Source organism: Lepidochelys kempii, chromosome 22, assembly GCF_965140265.1.
Source record: "Lepidochelys kempii isolate rLepKem1 chromosome 22, rLepKem1.hap2, whole genome shotgun sequence".
Lineage (NCBI taxonomy): Eukaryota > Metazoa > Chordata > Testudines > Cheloniidae > Lepidochelys > Lepidochelys kempii.
This window is the reverse complement of record NC_133277.1, coordinates 9,609,151-9,631,560: the sequence shown is the minus strand read 5'-3', so window position 1 is coordinate 9,631,560 and position 22,410 is coordinate 9,609,151. Positions and strand designations below refer to the sequence as shown.

Below are 22,410 nucleotides of genomic sequence, written 5' to 3'. Positions count from 1 at the left end.
TGAATAATAGTGCTGTTGTCACTGTTTTGATGTCCATTTAATGGAGAACAAGAGCCGAATTCTGATCTTGGTCTGCGTTTACACTAGTGTAACTCCATTGACTTGACTGAAGTTACTCCAGTCTGTGTGAGAGCAGGTTTCCAGGGGTTCAGTAACCAGGTGCAACTCCCATTGACTTCAGTGAACTTACACTTGCTTATACCACATTTCCACATCTCTGCTTATGTGGTCTACTGACTATCTTACATCCTTGGGTGGAGGGCCTGCATCTGAGCAGCTCTCAAACTGGACTGCCAACATTGCCTGGCACAGGGAGTGCTGTAGACGGGAAGCATGTAGATGCCTGGGGAGGATTAGGAAAGGCATGTATATAAAAATCCTCTCTACAAAAAAAGCTTTGCTATGTAGTATTTAATGGCACCTCATTTGTTCTCTGACTTTGTTTTTAAAAACAAACACACAAAAGCCCTCTAATATAAAATCCATATTGATTTTACTCTCTGGTCACTTATGAGGTGAAGTGGAACCTGCTCTTTTCAGAAACACTTGCTTCTGAGGAGACCGATGAAAACCTATTGCTTTTATTCCTCAATTTGAGAAATGTAGCATTTTCCATGCCAGATTGTACCACTGGTCAATTGAAACTAGTTCCCTCCCATAGTCATTTATGCCAGAAACTTCAGGGAAAGATGAAAACCCCTATAAAATGGCCTGTTGTCAAGGGTTTTTATTTGGGGTGGTGGGGAGGGCGGGGAGTTTGTGTGGCTTTAGATTAAAAGGCTCGTTACAGCTGAGAAAGCAGCGATGGCATTGGTGTGTAAGGCTATGTGCCCTCAAACTAAACTGGTTTGGCAAGATTGACACACGCGAGAGATTTGTGTAAATTGGAGAGTTAAATTTAATTTGCACTAGTTTATATATACACACTATTTCACTTTTGTGGTAGGAAAACAGATCGCTGTATGGAATTACGAGTGTCCACCAGGGAATGCTCATAAAGCTTTATTCTGCTCTCCGAGAAAGGGGCTTGAGGCAGTTAAATTTGGATGAGAGCTGGGGAAGCTCGGAAGTGAGTTCAGTTCTTCCCTGCCCTCTCCACAGGATACACTCCATGCGGAGAATGTTCTTAGTCAGTTTGTTGTTCTGTCCCTATCAGCTATTCTTTGAGATGGGGTCCCCCCCGCCCTCTTGTGTGTTAACCTAATAGACTCCTCAATGCCTGAGTGACTGTTCCTTGTCTTTTGTATGGCAATATGTATCTCACCCAGTTTTGCTGGGTAACCTCAGGACATGTGCAATCGAGAGGTCGTGCCCAACCCAAATGCTAATGGCTCTGGGAGTTTGATAAATTCATGGCTTAGGACTTTAAATAGGGAGAGGGAGGTGGGTTGGCCTGGGTCTTGGGGATTCAGATGTTGCAAGCATGCTTTTTGGTGATATGTAAGGATTTTTACATTTAAAAAAAAAAAAAAAGGGTGGAGTATTCTTGTAATTCCCAAGTAATGAGGGGTGGTTCTTCCAGCTTCTTTGCTTCAGGACAGAGTGTAAGAGCTGATGAACCACTGGCAACCTCTTCTGAGATCAGGTGGCCTTCAGCTCTCAGGGTCTGGTCCATTAGCTGCCAGTGCATTGCACAATGCATTGAAATACCTCCTGAATGGCTGGAAGCTCTGGGGAGGTATGGAATGAGGGACAGGATGTCACATAGCTACCACTGTGTATAGGCAAGCCTGTTTGTGTGAAGGAGCTGGGAAGCCAGGCCCCTTCCGCTTGCTGGTGGGGACCAGGAATCTCCTTGATCCTCCTTTCATTGCAGGCAGAGCGAGATTTGGAGCTAAAATCTGCCTTCCCAATGCCCCCGTGCAACCCAATTTACCTCTGGATGTAACCAAGGGGAGGAGAGTTTGGCCCAAGGTTTTGAGTGACCAAAACCAAGGTCTCTCTCAACAAAGCAGGAGGGCTTCTTTTCCGTTCCTCTTGAGGGTACAGGATAAAGCTCCCTTGAGAAGCCAACAGACCTATAGGGGCTATACATCTCCCTTGGAAAAGTTGATCCTGGGGCTTGAAACTGCAAGTATATGTCCCCTGTTGTTTCTGAAACACCAGGCAACAATGAAACCGACTTGACGGGTCACAGTGTCTGTATGACCCCATAAATACGTGATCTTTGTGCATTGAAAATGGCATTGTATATACAACGATATAAATAAATATTTACTTTCTGTTTTAAAGGGGAAGGGAAATAAATAAGAAGTATTTAAAAGAAAGTACTTTATTAATATGCATCCAAAATGTCCAGGAGGCTAGAGAGAGAGGCTGTCAGAAGTGGAGAGACTCTAACAGCTGGAGCAAAGGTAGTATTTTTGAATTGTGTTGCATTTAGAGTCCTCCACTTCTTCATCCATATATAAATATAGACGTGTGTGTGTGTGTGTGTATATATATATATATTTATATATAGTAAATCACATAGTTTGCTTTATTTTTTGTACCCATGCTTAGCTCCGTTTTGAGCAACACAGTGTCTTAAGGTGATCGTGGGCTTTGTGATACAACAGATCTTCTGCGTGGCCCAAACAAAATGTCCCAGCTGAAGGTGTCCTCTGGATCAGGTGGGTCCATTAGGAATTCATGTGATCTTTTACCCTGGCTGGAAGCACAGGGGGTGTTTGGGCAACACAGCCGGTTTGGGTGGCTTCCTGTATGAGCTTCAAATCGTTCTGTTCCACATTAGTTCTTGCCATTCATGCCTGTGGTGCAGCATATCTGTTCTGTGAAGTGCATTTAAGTTGTCGCTGTAGTATACTATCACTTCGGAATAAAAGGAAAAATAACGGGGGTGGGGGGGCATGTTTAAAAACCATAAACCAGAGGAGGTGGAATGGCTGATGCACAGACGCACCGGGCCACTATAAACTGGGTGCACAGACCTTGTGGAGTATTACAGCATTCGTTTTTGCCATGTGCGCCTTTTGAATGGATATGCAGGCTTATGGAGGCCTATTCTAGGAGGTGTCTTGTGAGAGGAAAGGGAATCTGCTGCTAATGTGAATTAGGACCGACTGCAATGAGGAGAAGGTGCTTGTAGCTGTATTTCTGCTTTAGGCAGCGTTTGACGTTTGTTTTTCAGAGAAGTGAATTTGTACTTTATTTTTAAAGCTGTTTATTGGAAAACAAATGAGCCTTTTTGATTTAGATTAAGAAATCCAAGTCCTTAACACCTCCTGCAATTACCATCAGAGTGGGATGACTGTGTTTTCACCACACAGCCGGGCAGCCTCTGCATTGGATGAGCTGGCTCTGGAATGACCTGAGAGGGAAGGTTGGATTTGGCAATGTTGAAGATGATACTGTTCCATAGATCTGTTGTGGGCCCCTTCTGAGCTTCTCCAGATGTAGTAGGTCTTAGAAAGGGTGTGCCATTACCTCGTTATGGTTTCCATTGGTTACCAAGCCTTGTAGGCCCTCTGTCTTCTAAGAATGTTCGTTGCCTTTCCAAAACCTGCAGAGAACTCAGCATCTAATAACAGCAGATTGGGGCTGGGGGCAGCTGTAGCTGACATTTAAAGAGCTATTTTGTTCAGCACATTGGAGTGGAACAGCTCTCAGCAGCTACAGACTTTGTCCACTGGAGGCCTCCAGCTTTCAGGGGATCCTCAGTGGAAGCAAGGCTTTAAGTGGATTTAATTTTTGTAAGCTTGGGAATGCCATGGAGACTTTTGATGTTTGCAGGGAGTCCCTCGTGTGACCTCTAGACAGACTCAGTTGGGGGCATATTGTCTGTAGGTTTCACCCGTATCGTGGAATTCAGTTGCCCACTGTAGCAGGGCATCATCTCTCTAGGTACTTTATATACCTGTTCTAAAAGGATCGTAGACTTTGAAGCCTCATTAGGTATCCTCTGGGACTGCCGTTTCCTGTCCCTCTCACCAGGCTGTCCAAAGCCAAGGTGTCCTGTCTATGGCACAAGCAGAGATCATTTCAGAGGTGTAGTTTTTAGCTCACCACAATTCCTCTTGGCCAGCAGGGTGAATTCCATGAAATAACATGCAGTTCCTGAATGAAAACAAAACCCCACTCCCTTCCTACTGGAGTTTTAAAGGGGCAGGACTGATAACTGCGCTGCAGGTACAATAGAGTCGACTACTGAAGTTTTTTCAATTTTTCTTCAAAGCAATATTGAACCAAACAAAAAAAACATGACTCAGAATTTGGGTGAGAGAGAAGGCATGTCAAGGCTGAAGGTAATTTCTGAATGATGTGAAAGACTGTTTTTTAAACTTAAGGCAAGGATCCTTACTCTGGGTTTCCATTGCATGTTCCCACTGCTGCCTCATCCCAGTCGCATGCACATAGATTCCACAGGCAGAAAAGAGTAGAAGATGGAACTGAGATCTACAGTGCAGTTCAGAAAGACGAGTTTTCACAATGCTGAAAGAGGGATTATCTGTTTGCCAGGTGAGCCAAACAAACTGTGGCTCCATTGAGGCTAGCAGCAACAGTCCTGTGGTCTTCTCTAAGACCAAGGATTGGCACCAGACCTTCAGAAATGTGTGGCCAGGAATGAGCAGTAGGAAGTCCTGAGTTCTAATCCTGACTCTGACACTAGTTTCCCAGAGTGCCTTTGGGCTTGTACAGTGGGAACCAACCTTACCTGCTTACCTTGTAAGGTTGAGGATTAATGAGCTAATGTTTGTGCAGAGCTTTGGAGCTGGAATCTTGGCTTTGAGTAAGTTCTAAGTATTATTATTGTGGACTTGAGGCTTCTAGCGTTTGGCTCATTCTACCTCTTATTCTCTTCCTGTCTTTGGGCATCTGACTCTGTGGGAGTCAGTGGGAGTTTTGCCTTTGACTTCAGTGGGAACAGGCCCTAAATGAATAATGGGGAGATATTTGTTCCCATTAAGCTCTGAGGTCGGAGGCTTGGTCAGAACCCGCAACAGGTCCAGTCTGCGTTTTCTTGGGAATTGTCTGACTTTGATAAAGAGAGGCTGAGCAGGTGGCCAGATATGGGGCAAAGGGCCTTGCCCTTCACTTGGAACCAGCAGAAATGTGGCTCCGAGAAGTGGAAGCATGGACAAGAATTCTGGGCCTACCTAGCCTGGGCTCTGGCTGTGCTCCTCCCATCGTTGGCCCCGTAGCCTGACTCACTCACTGAGAGCTGTTCCGACTCCCTTTGATGTGGCCATGTAATTCCCACAGCTGAGTCCACGTAGAACTTTAAATGTTTGGTCTCTTCCTATTGGATTTTGGTCCAAGTGTGTGTTCTTTGTGGGTGACTTTCTCCCCACTCTGCAGAGAAACCAGGCCGGCCATGAGTTCACGAGCATGATCTAAAACCTGAAAGAGGCCATGTAAATGCCCATCCTCTCTCAGGCTGGGTCACTTCACGGAAACGGCTCTGCCAGGGCCACCAGTGGGACAGGCGAGTTGCCTAGGGCAGTGGAATTTGTATGTATTCTTTGTGATGTTGACCCTGTGGCTATGAGAGGCATGCAAGCTCCAGATGTCACACTGATCCGTGCTCACGCAGGTTAGGGAGCCTGTTCTGCCCACATTCCTTCAGTTACTTGTCATGGGGCATTCTGGCCTCCAGCTTTGAGAGCCCAGCCAGCAATAGTCTGGCTGACCTGAAAAGCAATGGATTGTGGTCAGAGAAGCCCTTTGTGTCCTCCCCGACCCCAGATCATGCCTGGCTTCAGAGGAGCTGCCACTGTTGATGGGGCAGGGAGGGATGCGTACTTGAGGGAAACATAATCACCCTTCTCCTCCATACTAAAAACTGCTTGCAGTCTTCTCTTTTATGTATGGCTTCCCAGCTAGGGGAAGGGAACAATCAGGAGGAAAAAGCAATGGTGTAAACTGCAAAATAGACCTCAAAACTTTTCCATCCCCTTCCTTACCCCAAAGGGGCTGTACGTCAAGCAAGTAGGTAACCGAGCAAACAGTAAGAAACCCACTGGAGGTGGCCTAAGGGCAATCTCCATATAGAGCAGGCTCCAGTCCCTTTCTCAATATCTTACCTTGGGAAATTTCTTTAGTCCCCAAGAAGGCACTGCGGCATGGTGGGGCGGTATTGTGAACCAGCCCAGTAAGCTATACTGCGCTGCTATCACCGACTTGTCCAAAATGCGCCCAGCACACCAAGCTCTGTGCCAGGGTGACCCCAACCGGCGAAAGCATGAATGTAACCCGTTCAGGAGGGATAGGGACACTAGGAATTCAAGCCCTTCGAAACGGTGCAATTTCTTTCTTCAGTGTCACCTGTTAGGTTTCTTGATCTTCTATTCTTTTTTTTATAAGGGAGTGTTTCCAGTTACAAGTCAAGATTTGTTCAGCACCAATTGCTAAGAGAGCAAAGAAATACATGTTAGATGGCACTGATAGATTGCATTGATTAGCAGAAAATATGTGAAACACTAACCAGTAAGGACAAGGACTTCCCCAGTCACCTTGTTCTCGGGCTGGGTGGTTTACCATGCACTTTGAGTGTGGGACACTCAAATTGCGGTGTTGTTTGTTGGGGGCAGGGGTGTTAGCAGCTTTCTTGTTCCCCCCCCCCCATTCCCCTCTATCCCAGAAATCACTTACAGAAAAAATAATGGCAAAAAGACATTTACAAAGCACACTTTCTACAGTAATATTATTAACCCTCTTGATGCCAAATGCAAACCAACGGCGCCTCGTTTCCAACCTGATGCGCTAGGGTTCAGGGAATAATCTCGGAGACGAGTGCCTGTCCGCTTTCTTTTTTACACCCAAGCCCCGGTGCCCATCTGTTGTACCCACTTCAGACGTCGTGCACGTTTTTGTCGCGCTTCTTGCAGCATGAAGCGTTTGGGGGATTTGCTTTAAATGGATGTTCTGGGAACTTGAGGATTTTTTAAAACCTTAAAAGGACAAATAAGAGGGAGGGGGAGCGAACACAGTCGAAAAGGTGTTTCAGTAAGGGCCCCGCTTCTGGTGCCCACAGTGAGCCTACATCTAAGCCCCCTATAGGATCAGAAGTAAGGGAGGGTGAGTTTACAGCTTTTCCTGAGCTCTCCTTTGGCTTCCATCTACCATGTGGCTGCTTGTTTGGAGTGCTCCATCCATCCTCCTGCCCAGAAGCACTTAAAGGGCCAATCTTACTTTTCAGGTCCCAGTCCCACTCCTGCTTCTGCCCAGTGTTGTTCACAAAGGCCAGTGCAAGGCATGAGGGCTGCCGACTGCAGAATGGATCTGGACGGGCTAATGATCTTGGGGATGCCTTTTTCCCCTTCAGTTTGTTCCCTCTATGGGCTTCACATACACGTCCTCCCTTCTCCCCCATGGTCAATAACTACGTAGGCTTCTTTTTAGAATGATCCTGCTCTGGGGCAAGGAAGGAGTGCCTAGCATTCTTAGTCTCAAAATTTAAAAATAGCCAACTTAGGACTTTCTGTGTAACTGTGGACTTTCTGTTTGGATTTCTCTTGTGGGAAAGCCCTACAGAATTTTAATAACAAATGATCACCTTTCTATTGGTCTCTTGAGTCATCATATGGAGTTTAATAGAAAATTATATCCTTATAGAATTCTGTAGGATAGTTTTGAAACTCCTATATAAAGCTTATCATTTTTCTATTCAATGTGATAAGTTTTTAGAGTCTGTGGAACCCTGTTAAATTTCCATAGGCCCCTATTGGTTTAATTCCCTGTTAAACCGGTGGGATTTTCTTTAGAACGCCAAGTGATCTTCTGTTGTGTAGGGTCTTTTTTTATTTCCTTTTTTTTTAAACTTGCCTATATTTACAAATGACTTTAACCCTTGAAGAGACCATTCAACCTAGTTTCCATTTCTTGAATGTCGAGTATTACAATGTATAACACACATTAGGGTGCTCTTTGGTGCTGTTTTAAATGGTAGCCAGTGGGACTGGCTTTTTTAATAACAATAGTAATAAAAGAAACATTAGTCCCACTGGTTCCTTAATGTTTGTTGTTGTGGTTTTCTTTCTTTTTTAATAACAGTTAGTGATCTGAACTGAACTTCTGTGCTATTGGTTACTGACATGTGCACGTCAAACGCTTAGCCGCTCTGTCGGTGTGGTGACCGTGCTGGTGGCGATTGCGAGTTGGGGTGGCTGTGTAATAATTTAACAATCGTTGGACTTTGTTTTCCTTGTGTTTTTAAATTGCACAGATGCACACAGCAAAAATATTCGACCTGAGCCCGAATGGCAACTAGAGGGTTAATTTTTAACTTCAGGTATGATTTTCAAGAGAATAAAATTAAAAAAAAACAAAACAAAAAAAAAAAACCAGAACACTATTTTTTCAGTAAGCTTTTTTTTTCCTGTAAACAATTTAGAAATAAATCCAAGACATGATGGTGCTGTACCAAAGCCTTATACAAAACTTATTCTGCGCTCTATATAATCTCTCTATAGCTGTATAGTTGCTCTCGGCCTCTGTTTTTGTGAAGGTCTGTAAAATACCAGCAGGGAGCAGTAAAGACTGGGACTTGGCCCTGGAAGTTTAGCCAGCAATGGTGTTTTGTCACTTGGGAGCCAAGGGCAGGGGGCCTCATTTCTGCTGTGGGAAGAGATTGGTCAAATTTTATTCAGTCCCTGACTTTGTAACGAGGGGAGGAAATGGGGATGCTCTCCCCAACTGGGTGCTAATCTGTTCTTGGCAGGTAAATGTAATCTCCTGGGGGATCCGGACGACAACTCTCTTTTTTTTTTTTTCCCCTCTCCCAGGAAACTGACTATGCAGAGAACCCCCAGGAAGCTGAGTGTTTCCCTTTTAAGAGTCTTGAGGGCCCAATTCATTTCTCTCACATTGATGCATCCTGCTTTTGATGTCAGTGGATGTGCCCAGGTGTTACGGAGAAGGGAATTTGGCACTAGTGGGAATACAACCAGCTGGTACTGAGAAATCTTCCAACTCAGCCATTCTGGCACTATACCTCATTTGGCTAAAGCAAACACAGACCTTCCATGGTTCTCTCTGTCAAACAATGTCTAGCCCCCCAACACTTCCTTTCTTGCCCTATCCCAAATGAAGAGCTAACCTGTTTGGCATTCACTGGAGGCAACTCCTAGTTGCTTCTAGTTTGGTGGCTCTAAGCAATAAACCCGCTCTGTCTGCCAAGGATGTTGGCCCCTTAGGTACCTGGACTACTGCCACTTTAAAAACATAGTCTAATAAACATTGGAGGAAAATTAATTTGAAGCCCTACCTTAATGTGACTGGCTTGTCCCTAGACCTTCACTTGCTGGTATTTTAAGGCCTGCTGAATACTAAACAACTCATCACCAGTAACATTGCATGTCCATAGATGGATTTTTTTAAAATATACCCAGTTAAGAAATTATGGCAGTGTTGCAATGTTAAATAAAACTAGCCATTCTGTAGGAGAATGATGGATTTTGGAATTGATAAAGTTTAACATTTAATTGCTCCTCATGTAACATTACTTTGCTTCAGAAATGTTTTGTATTTTGATATAAATAAATATTTGCTTAAAAAATGCTGGCATGTGGGGTCATGTGCTCTTGTGAAATCCCTTCCATCCTCTAGTGACCTCTCCCCAGTCCATGTTCCCGCTGATGAGACTTCGGGAATATTCCATCAGTGTCCTGTAGGTCATGTTGAGTGAATCTTCCCTCGTTCATGTGTTGTTGCTACCATTGGGGTAAGTGACTGGAGAATTCTGTTTTGGCAGCATCTTATAGTCACGTTACCCTCGTGCGGCAAAAGTGTAAATGATGAGACCGGGCTCAAGAGAAGAAACTGAACTGAAGTTCTGTGCCTGCTGTCCCCTCCCTCTCCTTTGCTCCCGCTGCCTCTCCACAGCCTTAAACAAAGAGAGAAGGTTCTTGGTGTCCCAGGTGTTGACATAGCTGGGACACCGCTGGCTATTACCCAGTGCTGCCAGATCAGTCATGGCAGCAGTCTGACCTTTCAGAGGAGCCCTGGGAAGTGTATGGGAATGGACACCTGGAACTGAACTAAACTATTGGTTCCAACCTTCCTTTTCTTGGAATCCCCCTTCCGATAGACTGGTGGGCGTACCCGCCTTCTGCGTCTCCTCAGGTAATGCCCTGGCACAGTTACCGTGTCCCCATGTCTTTTTTTTTTTTTTTTGCCATCAACCACGCAATCGTTCGCTCGAATGAGTTAATGGCAGCTTGATCACCTACCTTCCAACCATGCCGTTAAAAGCAGAGCTTCATTTTTGTTCTTGCTCCAAATATGAAAGCCCAACCTTTTGAAGAGAGTTGAGCAGTTTTTCCTGTACAAGTATCTCTCCATCAAGGCATGTCAAAAGAAAACACAAGCCCTTTTCTATTGCGCCCAGAGCTTAGGGAGCAAGGCCCTGTACTAACAGCAATTATTTAGCAACTTTCAACCTGAGCAATCCCTACATTCTCTCCAAAACCTTTACTGGAACCACTTTGCCCACTGCTGAAATGCAGACTCCTCTAGTGTGGGATAAGACCGCTGTTTCCACAGCGTCATGACACAACTGTTTGGGGGCAGGAAGTGAAGAATCCTGGAGAAACTGCTGCAAGGATTTATGGGGGTAGACTTGCAATCCCGAACAATACCTAGCTAGCTAGACCCTGGAATGCCCTCAGGGGAATGGGGTTCATGCCTCATCTTTTATGAAAAGTGCCAGGGGATCTTTAATGGCCAGTGCCTCAGTTTTATGTATCTTGTGGAAAAGATGGCACCTCCAGTAGCACAGTGCCTCTGAGCACTATGCTGGGGCATTGGCTCAATGATGAGTCCGTGGAAAGTGGATCACCACCCCTTCCTGCAGCACCTGGGGGTTCCTTCGTACCTTCCACGAGGAGTAAAACATCTTCCAGTAAACACACTTGCCACAGAAAGCGTTGGAGGGCCCCAGGGCTCTGGCCTGGGATTTGTAAGACCTGAGTTCAGTTCCCAGCTCAGCAGCGAACACCATGTGTGACCCCGGGCAATCACCTTGTGCCTCAGTTGCCTCATCTGTAAAATGGAGAGAGCACGTCCCTCCCTGACAAGGGGCTGGGAGGATAGAGCCTGGGGGCTGAAAGGACTTAAGTGACCAAATGCCACTGAAATTCAGTTAGGCACCTAATGCCTCCCTTAGGTGCTTTTGGAAACCGGTGCAGTGCTTCAGCACCCCTGGTGAGGGGAGCCTACATCCCACAGAGGGGAGGAGCCCAGTAACTTCCAAGGAAGGGCTTAGGGGCTTCAGAAGGGAGAATCCCTGCTTAGAAAACACAGGAGCCTCCTCCTGGCTTCTTTTATGAGTGGCGTGGGGGGCTGCACAGGGAGGCAGTTGGCTGCTGCCACCTACCATTGTCACAGCACCGGCGGTTGCTGTGTCACGGAGCCTGGTGATGCAACAATGCTGCCCCCTCAACCCGGAGTCTGACTGCAGAGGCCAGTTCCTGCGGAAGAGGGGAACTGAGGCGGAGGGAGGGCTCGCCTCCCAGGGGAGACGGTCCCCTAGGATGATTATTTCCTCTTGGGCTGTGTATATCTTGATGTGTAAATCGGTTGGCCGTCGGTTCCCACCCAGCAGCGTGCAGGTAAGGGGGCGATGGGGTTATTCTCTGGCTTAGCTGTGAGCTCCCCATTAGGCTGGGGCGGGGGAGGGGGGATGCACAGGGTTCATGCCAGCCTCACCCTGTCTGATTCCTTGCAGGACATTAAAGTTGTGGAGACCGAGATGCTGTCCGTGCTAGAGCACTGGCTGAGGAAGGTGAGGATGTGAGCCAGAGAGTAGCAGCATGCCCGAGTTAGTGAAATCCTAGCCAATAAGACACCAGCAAGGACGGTAACCAGGGAGCGGGTTACTTTGTTAGCACCCAGATGGTAAAGGGGGGCACTAAGCCCCAATGAAATCAGTTCAGTGCCTGGACACTGAATTGGGGAGGATTTTAATACCTACCTACCTTGCTAAGCCTAGAGGTGGGGTCGGGGGCAGGATCAGTTCCTGGATCTGATGCAGAAATACACTACTGCTAAGTGGGGGCATCCTGGATTTTAATGCCTGGTTACCTGGATGCTAACTAGGAGGTAACCACATTGAATGCCCGGTTGTCTGGATGGGTACAGACCAACGGGCCTGGTTTTGGTGCCTTGGTACTTGGATGATAACCAGGACGGAGGGAAGAAATATGGTTTTCATGCCCATCTGGCTCAACATCGGGGCTGTAACCACTCTTGTTATGAAAAAGAAAATCTTGGTGAGGAGACTGTCCCACAACACAGTGGAAGAGCTTGCATTTTTGATCCTCAGCTGTTAAATGTCCCTGATGGTATTCTGGGGACTTTGGTTCAACTCTGCTTGGAGAGTACTTTAAGCCAAAGGCTCTGAGGTAATTACTTTGCCTCAACAGACATTAACAGTGGATCTTCTTATTTGATACACACCCAGCTAGGAGACTACATTCTAGCCTTCTAAGAGGACTGGTGTGGCAGGTTCCACTCTTCCACCCCTCTGTGTTCCGAAGAGGGGATGGTACCTGCTGGGAAGCAAGGGGCCCAAGTGTTTTTCCCTAAATGGATAGTTGCTTTGTTATTAGCTCTCAGTTATAAAGAAGTATAAAGTAAAACCCCAAGTGCCTAAGAGCCACTGAGGTCTGATACCTGCACAGTTCATTCTAGTCACTGCTCTCCCTCAGGAGTTGCAGGCAAAGCTGCCTAGGAAAGATATTACTATTTTGCTTCTCTTTCAGATTGAAGAAGAAGCTTCCAAGATCTTTAAGCAGAAACTGGAAAACAAGGCAGAAACCAAAGCAGAAACCAAAGTGACCCTTTCTGCTGGCCAAGATTCAGGAATGATAAAGTCACAGGTATCTCCTTGGGACAGTGTCCAGGGGGCGGTGTGTGGAGTGAGAGGTGGATGCGTCCTATGACGCTGTACAGGAGAAGGTGGAAGAAGCAGAGTCCGTGTGGCATATCCCTAGTTTTAACACACTTCTCTCATGGTGCTATGGGTAGGATGGGCCAGCATGTCCAGTGGGGTTACACCAGGGAGGCATTAGGTGCTCCAATACCTGAACAGTGGGTGAGGTCTGAGAACTTCAACAGAATAGGAAACAATACTCTGTTTTCCCTCTGCTGTTGATACCAAGCATGGCTTTGCCAGTGAAACTATAGCAGCTACAGATGGCTGGACTGTCTGTCATCCCCTGGAACTTGGTTTAAAACATTCCTTGTATACACCAAACCCCTTAGGCAGCTGGGCCAGGTTCCCAAGGGCTCATTGCTCCCATTCAGGGCCAGGTTTTCAAGAGTGTTTTTCCTCCCTCTTTGGCATCCTCCAAACAAGGGCCACATTTTCAAAAGTGCTCAGTAGCCAGCTCCTCCCGGCCTGCCACTTATGTGCCGAACTCTTTTGAAAATCTGGCCCTTGCTGCTTAGAATGGAGTCCTTCTCCACAGAGGACAAACTTCCCAAGCAGTAATTCCCGTCTTCATTTTGGTTTGGCTCACTGTTTCCTCCTTCTGCAGTTTAAGGGGCTAATCAAATATCAGCTACAAAAGTACAAGGTGATCCGATAATTTGAGGAAGGCTTATCCTCTTGTGTAGGCAGCATTATATACAGATAGGTAATTGTGTTATGGTTTTCCTCATCTTCCTCTGAAGCATCAATTGCCAGAAGCAAGATTTAGTGACTGGTCCAATGTGCATTGAAATCAACTGAAAGACTCCCATTTGACGTCCACGGACTTTAGATTAGACTCTTAGAGCGTATAAGGCAAGGGACTGTGTGTGTGGTTGGGTTTTTTCACCATGCACATCAATGGTTCCCTATGATGCATAATGATGTCAGGATACAGACTTGCTTCAGCAGTGGTTTGATCCGGTATGGCAAATCCTGCTCTCCCCCTATGTTCCACGTGAACTTGAAAAGCAACCTTTCCACACAACTGAAATGTCACCCCTGAATGCAATGCAGTAATAGGCACTGCTCAGCTGCATTTGGCATTCACCATTATGATCTCATTAATGCTGATACAAAGTAGATAGTAAAGGGCTTTTTGTTTCTTCCTGGTGAAGACTCTGAGCTGCATTTCATCCTATTTCCCTTCATGCCAAGATTTTGCTGCTGTGAATAATAAGATCTGCTCTCCCCCGTTTTTCCTAGACTGTTCAAGTCTCTAGCACGAAACTGCCAGTGTCCTCATCTAGCCACGGTCTTCTGGAGGAGAGGACAAAGATCCAGTTCATAAGATGGAGGTAGAGTCCCTTGTACCTATCCCCTGGGAAGAGGCAAAGGGTCTGATTCTGCAAGGTACTGAGCTGGCGTAAGAAAGCAGAAGCCCCGTTGAAGTGAGAGGTGGGAAAAAGAGAAGGCAATGAGCATCAGTGGGAGCCAGGATGCTCCGGCCTGGACCAAAATACCAGATCTTCAGCTGGTGTACATCGCTGCGGTGAACGAAGTAGAGCTGTGCTGATTTACGCCAGCTGAGGATCTGGCCCAAAGTGGGCAGTGTTTGGTCATGGAGCTGTGGAGTTTATATGCAACTATATTGCAATGTATTAAAAAAAAAATAATCGCAACCTTTTACAGCATCATGCTTACATGTCAGCAATTTTGATCTCTTAGGTTCTACTAGAACTAACGAGGAGCACTTTTATCTTGGAGGATACAGTCCTCCCATTGGGTACACTGGGATAACACAAAGATTGGGGACCTCCGCAGAGCTGGGCTTGGGCGGCATGCTGGATGGTTTTTATTGGTGACCAGGCCAGCGTCATAAAACCACCTGAATGGACTTGTGTGGTTCTTGCAGTCACACCCGGGTCTATCGAGTATCGAGTGACATCAGGAATGAAGCCATGCGGGAGAGGCTGGAACAAGTGCGAAACAGGTGAGATCCTCTTGGCAGGTCCTTTAAACACCTGCCAGCCCATACTCAGGTCACGCCCAAAAGGCACCAGGTGCTGCCCCCATCCACTGTAAGACACAGTCCCTTCCTCAAAGAGCTCACACTCTCGGTGCTGAGCACTCTGGATTGTGTGCCGTGGGACTAGGCACGTGCTGGAGTGGGGCCAGTGTGGTGGAGCCCTAGGGTAATATTGTCAGGATCCTGGGAGAAGGTCAGCAGGACTAGGGGTAGGCGCTTGGAATCCCAGAGCCAGTATCGGGGTCAAGAGTCAAGCTGAGGTTCGAGTCAAGATAAGGATCCGAGCTGGACGCAGAGTCAAGAATCCAGCTGAGGGGCAATACCAGGTAATGGGGTCGGGATCCCAGGGGTCGTTCGGGAATCGGAGGCGAGATCAGTACCGGGAGCTCAGAAACAGAGAAGCAGGCCGGTGGTGGAAGCTAGCTCTGTTGCCTGGACACATCCTGGTATGCCTTGCTGGCTCTTCTGACAAAGAGGCGTACCAGGACTGCTAAGACCATGCTTTCAGATCACTCGAGGTGGAACTTCCTGTCGTGTTGAGCCTCTGCAGATTGTGGGTTGCCGGGAGTGGCCAGGTTACAGTTGCTGCTGCATGGCACTGTGGGGATGTTGGTTGCCGAGTAGCCCTGCAGGTCTGGGTTCAAGTTCTGCTGATCCTTAAAAATATGGATGTGTAGCCAGATACTCAGAGTGGGCCCCTAGTGAAAACTTTGCCAGGCCTCCATAATAGGGAGAGAATTCAGACATGTTTGCTGCTGTTCAGATTTGTCACCCCTTGGAAATCCAACAAAAGTCCTCGAAACTAGGTGTTCTTCCAGAAGAAGAGTCCAAGTTCCCTGGCTATCCAGAGTCTTCATTGGCTAGAGAGATCAAGCCAATGGTCACCATGCTACTACAGCTGTTCTTCTAGCTGGAAATTAACCCCTTGTCTCCTTTCGCACAACAGAAGAACAAGGGGACTTTCAATTAAATTGCAAGGTGGAAAATTCAACTCTGATAAATACTATTTTCTCTCAACATGTGATTAGATTGTGGAACACATTGCCACAGGATGCCATTGAGACTAAAGAATTAAAGAGGGCCAAACATTTCTCTGGATAAGAAAAATATTCAGTGTTCTAGTTAATGCAAAAAGAAAAGAATTTCGCAAGGGATAACAACTCCCTGCTTTAGGGTTTAAGCCAGGCTCCAGTGATTTGAGGATGGGGTGAGGCCTTTGTGGGGGCTGGAGGGCTCTTGCACCTTCCTCTGAGGCATCTGGTTCTGGCTACTTTTAGAGACAGGATTCTGGATTAGATGGACCGTTGGCCTGCACTCAGATCTTGCAGTGATGGGCACCTGTGCAAAACCGTGAAATGGATGGATAGAAGTTCTCCCCAGTGCATTGCTGGGTCTGACACCTCCCTATAACTTGTTTCTTCAGCGTGTCCCAGGTCATGCTTCAAGCAATGCAGAACAACAGGTCGAACACCGATATCCGAGCCACCCTTTCGAGCTAAATACAGCAGGTAAGGCATGTAGGCCAGGTAGGACATTGGAGAGGAGTCTCAACTCATTCCTTGATTCAGTGCTCCGAGCTTCCTCAAACCTGCCACCTCCATAGACCTGACCCTACAGAGTGAACCCTCTGTTCCTGAGGTTAGAAAGGAGCTTGCTCTCCAGTTTAGTCCAGCCCTGAGTTTCTTCCGATCACTGCTTCACCAGCTGGCTTCCCCCAGCTAGTTCCTGGGCTGAAAGTAAACTTAGGTCCATGATGAAGGGTTAACATTTGTACTGAGACATGTAGGTCCAAATAAGCGAGTGTCAGGATAACAAATAAAAGCGATTTTTCCCCAGAGTGAATCATGCCAAGATTCCCTCCTGGCCTCTGTTGCTGGTGCTGCAGACCTGGGGCAAGACAAGTTGTGACCTCATGTCACACCTGGCCTAGGCATCCCGGGGCATCTGAAAGTTGAACCCTCCTGGTGGCTCAGTGGAACCTCGCTGGCTTTCTCTCTCCTATGGGGAACCTCAGGGCACGTGGTCCCATGCCATCCTGGCTGGCTAGTTTGGGATCGTGTCCCCTGGCATTCTAAGCCACCCAGGGGGCTGAGAGTCAGCCCACCTAAATCAAGTTCTACCTGGAGCTGCTTCCTGTCAAAACCTGACTGTGGCCAGGGAAGCCATCCCAGCCAGCAGCTCGTGGCCATGTCAATCTGTGAGGGCAGGGCCAGAGGGAAGGCACCAAGGTTCTCTTCTGTTGTCTGGGGCATGCTTGACTGGGCCTTGCACACTACTTTGCCCTGGCTGATAAGTGGTGATTCTGTCCTGCTTTGCTTTCTGTTCTCAATGGGCCCCGATGGCTGTTCACCAAGAATTCAGCGGGGGTGGGGGGAAATGCCGATGGTTCTGGGGTCTCTTTGTATCTTGACCCCCAAAGTCAAATGCCGGGTTCTGGCCTTGGCTCTGGTGGTACATAGGGGAGGGAAAGGAGCTGCCATGACCCCAGGGCAAATCCCCACCTGCAGAGAAAGGCAATAGATTCTGGCATACGCTCCAGGGCTGGTCTAGCTTATGCTGGGGGTTGTACTGCCCTCTGGAGCAGGGAGTGTCCAGGAGACACAGAGGTGGTTCAAAGCCACCTTTCTCATCCTCCTCCTCAGCTGCCACTCCTGCATGATATCTCCCAAGAGGCTCAGCGCAGAATCTAGCCCAAAGCCTGATCCCTTCAGTAAGATATTGGGCCCTGCCATGGCCTGAGCCAAGCTGACTAGCTAAGCAGCTCTGAAACTCAGGACCCTTTAAGGTGAGCCGAGCTGGGCAGCCACATGCTGAGGCCCCTCGGTGGCCATGTTTGAAGACGTTGGCTTTGACATTCCCGTGCCAGTGCAACACAAGACAAGAATCCTTGTCTTCCCTATGGGGCAAGGAGGCTTAGAATAATAGCATATCAGGGTTGGAAGGGACCTCAGGAGATCATCTAGTCCAACGCCTGCTCAAAGCAGGACCAATCCCCAATTTTTGCCCCAGATCTCTAAATGGCCCCCTCAAGGATTGAACTCACAACCCTGGGTTTAGCAGGCCATTGCTCAAACCACTGAGTATTCTTCCCCCTACTATGTGAGACATAGGTGCTGGAACTGGCTCGAAGTGGATTCCATCATAGACAGGGTTTATTTACAGTTTGGTTCAATGGCTCTCAGCACCTCCCACTACACAAATTATTCCAGCACCCTTGTTATGAGAAATCATTAGTGAGTGGGATGCTGAGGTCAGCCAGGCTCCACTCTTGGGGAGGGTCCCTGGATGTGGAACACGCTTTCCCTGGACATCCAGCAGAGACTGATTCCTCTGACCTGTAAGGTACGGTGCCAGGTCTCACCTCCCGATGAAGCATTCGTTGGCCTGTCGATCATTGCAGACCCATGTACTAAGGCTGGCGAGGACTGTTTGCAATGCCTGGCCTGGAGCGATGCTGTTGAATTTTTTCATGGGCCCCCAGGCCATGGTAATCAGGGCATAAAACCCATTAAATAACGGAAGTGCTTTGTCATCCCTGGTGCAAGGCGCTAATCCCATTTACCTCCTTAAGGTCCTGTCCCATTGGCCCATCTGATGCTGTAACTCTTACTCACCACTCCTGCATTTTCTTTTGCAGCGTTTTGTCCAGCCTGGGGCTCCTGCTGCAGAGACAGGCTGCATTTGAAGTTTTTCCTCCAACCATTTCAGAGCAAATCTGGCGAACCTAGTGTTAACTCCTGTTTCGTAAACCTGAGCTGGTCATAAAGATACTTGTTATGTAGAATGTACCCTGGTCTGCTGCTGTGCTTCTGTCTACCCTGCTCTAAGGTGAAGCGGTATTCGAGTGGGGAGTCTGTGAGGCTCTCTGGCCTGCTTAGCAATGACTGCCCACAAGATGGGGATGTTTACTTGCAAGATGGCAGTGCAGAGAGAAAGAAGAGGGCCGATGGGTATAGGGGAAGGCGAGGGAGGACGTGAGAGAAGTTGAAAGACGAATAAGGGAATATGCACGTCTGTAAAAGACCAGAGGTTTCCCTCCTCTGCCATGTTCTGCCTGCCTGCCCCCTCTCTTCTGTTTGCCTGGTAGTAAGTGCCCTAGGTGCTTTCCACCTATGTAAGAAGGGACAGACCCTGCCCCAGATGCTGACAGTTTAAGGCTGGACCGAAGTTAGGGAAAGAGGAAATCCTGGTTCTTTATCAGTGTCAGTGGGAAATGTTTTTAAGGGACTGAAGTGGGAAGGGGCCTGGGAAATGAACTCCTGGATCAAATGGATGGTGTCTAGCCTGAAATGGCCAGGTGGGGGTGCTCTCATCCCTGCAAGTGCAGCAGATGCAAACCAATCCTTGAGGTTTCCCTGCCGTCCTCCTTGCTCTGCACACCATGTAGCTAGAGCAGTGCTGGCAGGACTGTACAAAAGCCTTGCTGTAGAAAAGTCCCCTGATGCTCTTCATAGTAATTATTATTCTTTTATTATTTGTGTCATTGTGTCACCTAGGACTCCCTGGGTCCAGGACCCCATGGTGCTAGGTGGTGTACAATCACAGAACAAAAAGGCCGATTGCAAAGTCTTTGAAGTAGGGATTATGTACAAGACAAAAGGCACCAGCTGATATGGACAGACGGGCATGGAGACCATGAGGCCATATAGGTCAGCGTGATTAGCAAACCAGCAGTCTAATGTCACTCATCAGCTGCCTTGTCCAGTAATTGCCTTCCCCACCCCTATAACCACCATCTTCCCCTCCGCCCCCCTACTTCCTTCTCTGGGACCCTGAACCTGTTGATGAGTCCCTCTGCTTTCATCCCTCCCATCAGACCCCACATGGAGCATTGCACAATGCCTGGACTCACCTGCCGCCCATCCTTGCTCCCTCACGAGCTGCTCCTCTTGCTTGTTTGGCAACAACAATAAGCCCTGCGACAGGGAGAGGAAGAGGGCAAAGCCATTATTATTGCTATTACAAGCCCAGCTTCTCTGGGCCTCTGGCAGGAGTGAACTCATTAAGTGGCTCCAATGGAGCTTTGTTCCACGCATGATTGAGCCCCGGGGGGGAGCCAGTGCCCTGCTGCACCTGTGTTACAGGGAGCGCTGATTCATGCTGGATTAAAGGGAAACGAATGGCAAATGAGGTCATTCAGCCATGACCAAGCCATTAGTGTAGCTAAATGGTGCTGATGAAGCTAATCAAGGTGTTTGTTGGGTCATGGATTTCGCAGGCACAGGGGGCTGTGTGTGGCTGTGGCAGGAATGCTGAAGGGCCCATGGTCTGAAAACTCATGCTCGGCATGGTCTAAGTGCTGGGCCGATGCGGAAGTCCTAAAGCAGGCCCGGGTCATTCCGCAGATGGGTCCAGGTTGCCGGCCTGGGGCTAGAAGTGGAATCAGGGAGGGAGGCTGGAATGCCTCCTCCGAGTGAGCGCTTTCTCGGGCATTGCTTGGAAAGACCAGTTGGTCATCACTCGGGCACAGTGGGAGGCCTGGGAGTTCCTCAGGACAACTGACCTCTCTGTAGAGACCTTGACTGACAGGCAGGTATTTTAGACTTCCTTACATCAGGGCTCAGAATCCGCTCACCCAGTGCCCGTCTCGGCACCTCTCCGTGCTCACGTGCCTCTCCCTGGACGGAAGAGACCGAATGGTGAATGGCTCCGGGAGGGGGAGCGAGGCTTTGGGCAGCAGGCTGAGCAGGCAGTTAGAAAACATGCTTTTGTGGTAGATTCAAGGAGCCAAAAAAATCAAGGTTAAGAGGTGACTTGATTGCAGTCTGTAGGTACCTACCTGGGGAACAAATATGTGATGATGGGTTCGTGTAGCAGAGAATGGTCAAACACAATACCATGGCCAAAAGTTAAAGTTAGAGAAATTCAGACTGGAAATAAGGCCTACGTTTTTAACTGTGTGGGTAATTAACTATTGGTAGTTAATTGTGGTCGGTTGTGATTGGTTCTCCGTCACGGGCAACTTTTAAATCAAGATTGAATTGTTTTTCTAAAAGCTCTAGGAATTATTTCAGGCAGGTCTCTAGCCTGTGTTTCATGGAAGGACAGTTACGATGATCGCAAAGGTCCCTTCGGGCTTGGGATCTATGGATCTGTGAATTCGGAAGGGCCCCCTGTGACAGTAGTGGTAATTTCCTGCAGTATTGTTGGGAAACCTTATTGAATTACCTTTAAATATGAGGTGCATTGTATTCAATGAGCAGTTTGTCATAGGATGGGCCAGGACTCTATGGAATCCCTCGAGAGACGGATGTGACAAATGTGAGACTTGGGAGTTCAGAAGACTCTCCTGAACAAGGGGCCGGACAAGAATGGCCTTTTGGAACAAAAAGTGTGAAGCAGTTTTCCTGGGGAATATCTAGGGGGAGGTGAATCCAAATTCCCACTCTGGTTATGCAAAACTCCACCCCTTTGAAGCCACACCCTGAAAAGTGGGCCATTGTCTGTCTGCTTATTGCCTGTTACATGAGGCCAAGGTAAAAGGCCCACGCTCTATAAAGAAAATGTGAACTATTCGTGGTGGTTCTGGTTCTGAATCTGAGACAGTTCTGAACTTGTAACCATGGGGAAAACCCAGTTTAGGATTTTGACTCCTACCGGAGCTCATAGCTGGAGTCAGGAGGAATGATATCTGGAAAACTTTTTAGCATGTTCTTAAGTTCGGTTTTCTTTTTTAATAAGTTTTCTCTGTGATGCTTTCACCTTACGAACACATGTGCCTGCTTGGAAAGAGCTGTGTGATGACTAGTAACTGTGGGCCATTATGCTGTTGGTAACCTCTGGAGAGAAAGCAGAGCGCAGCTGCTGGCTGTTTAGGCAGTGTGGGTTGCTGGGAATGTCACAGTGTAGGCAGGGAACTGTGCAGCCTGGAAAAACCCTGGCCAGACGGGAGAATCTTGGGTCATTACCCACGAGAGGTGATGGCTGAGGAGCCAGGATCCTAGAGCGGGGACGCAGGTGCAGTTGCCTTGAACTGTGACACCCCCATTATGGTTATTTGCAGGGGTACCCTCTTCAATCTCTTCCTTCCCCTCATCACCCTTCTGCTCTGCCTAAAATAGCACGGCCAGGTAAAGCCTTGCTCAAGTTACTTAGCAACAAACCTCACCGTCGTCCTCCAGTCGGGGCTCCGCTTACCTTTGACAGGGTTCAGGTACTCAAGCGTCTTTGAGCCAAGCCACAGTAAGGGCTGAATGTTGAGTCCCAAGGGCTTGTAGGAAGGTGTTTATCGGCTCCGTTGCTTCCTCCCAGGCGAAGCCGTCATGCGGATGAGAGGCCGCAGTGGGTAGCTCAGCTGCGGTTTGCATTGCTGTGCCTGGCACCCAAGGCTGGGGGCAGGGGGGAGTGTTTCTAAGGGAAGCCCCAGTTGCCTGCCACAGGCAGACACCATGGCTTGAGGCACAGTTGCAGCACGTCAGTGAATTATTGATCGGTGTTAATGTTACAGCTCTGACAACACCATTACTAGCTTCGACTTCATGTTTAAATCATCACTCCAGCAGCTCTGAAATACGCCATCTTTTATTGAATA

General features: G+C 47.9%; 1 protein-coding gene across 1 annotated transcript; it reads left to right on the top strand.

The window, feature by feature from the left end:
- Positions 1-11,504: 11,504 nt before the first annotated feature.
- On the top strand, positions 11,505-18,724 carry SPATA19 (spermatogenesis associated 19). Its single transcript, XM_073320602.1, has 7 exons — positions 11,505-11,549; positions 11,666-11,722; positions 12,702-12,818; positions 14,117-14,208; positions 14,766-14,843; positions 16,303-16,387; positions 18,517-18,724. Exons 1-6 carry the CDS (start codon positions 11,505-11,507, stop codon positions 16,376-16,378), a joined length of 465 nt encoding a protein of 154 aa, XP_073176703.1. The 3' UTR covers positions 16,379-16,387; positions 18,517-18,724.
- The last annotated feature ends 3,686 nt before the right edge of the window (positions 18,725-22,410 follow it).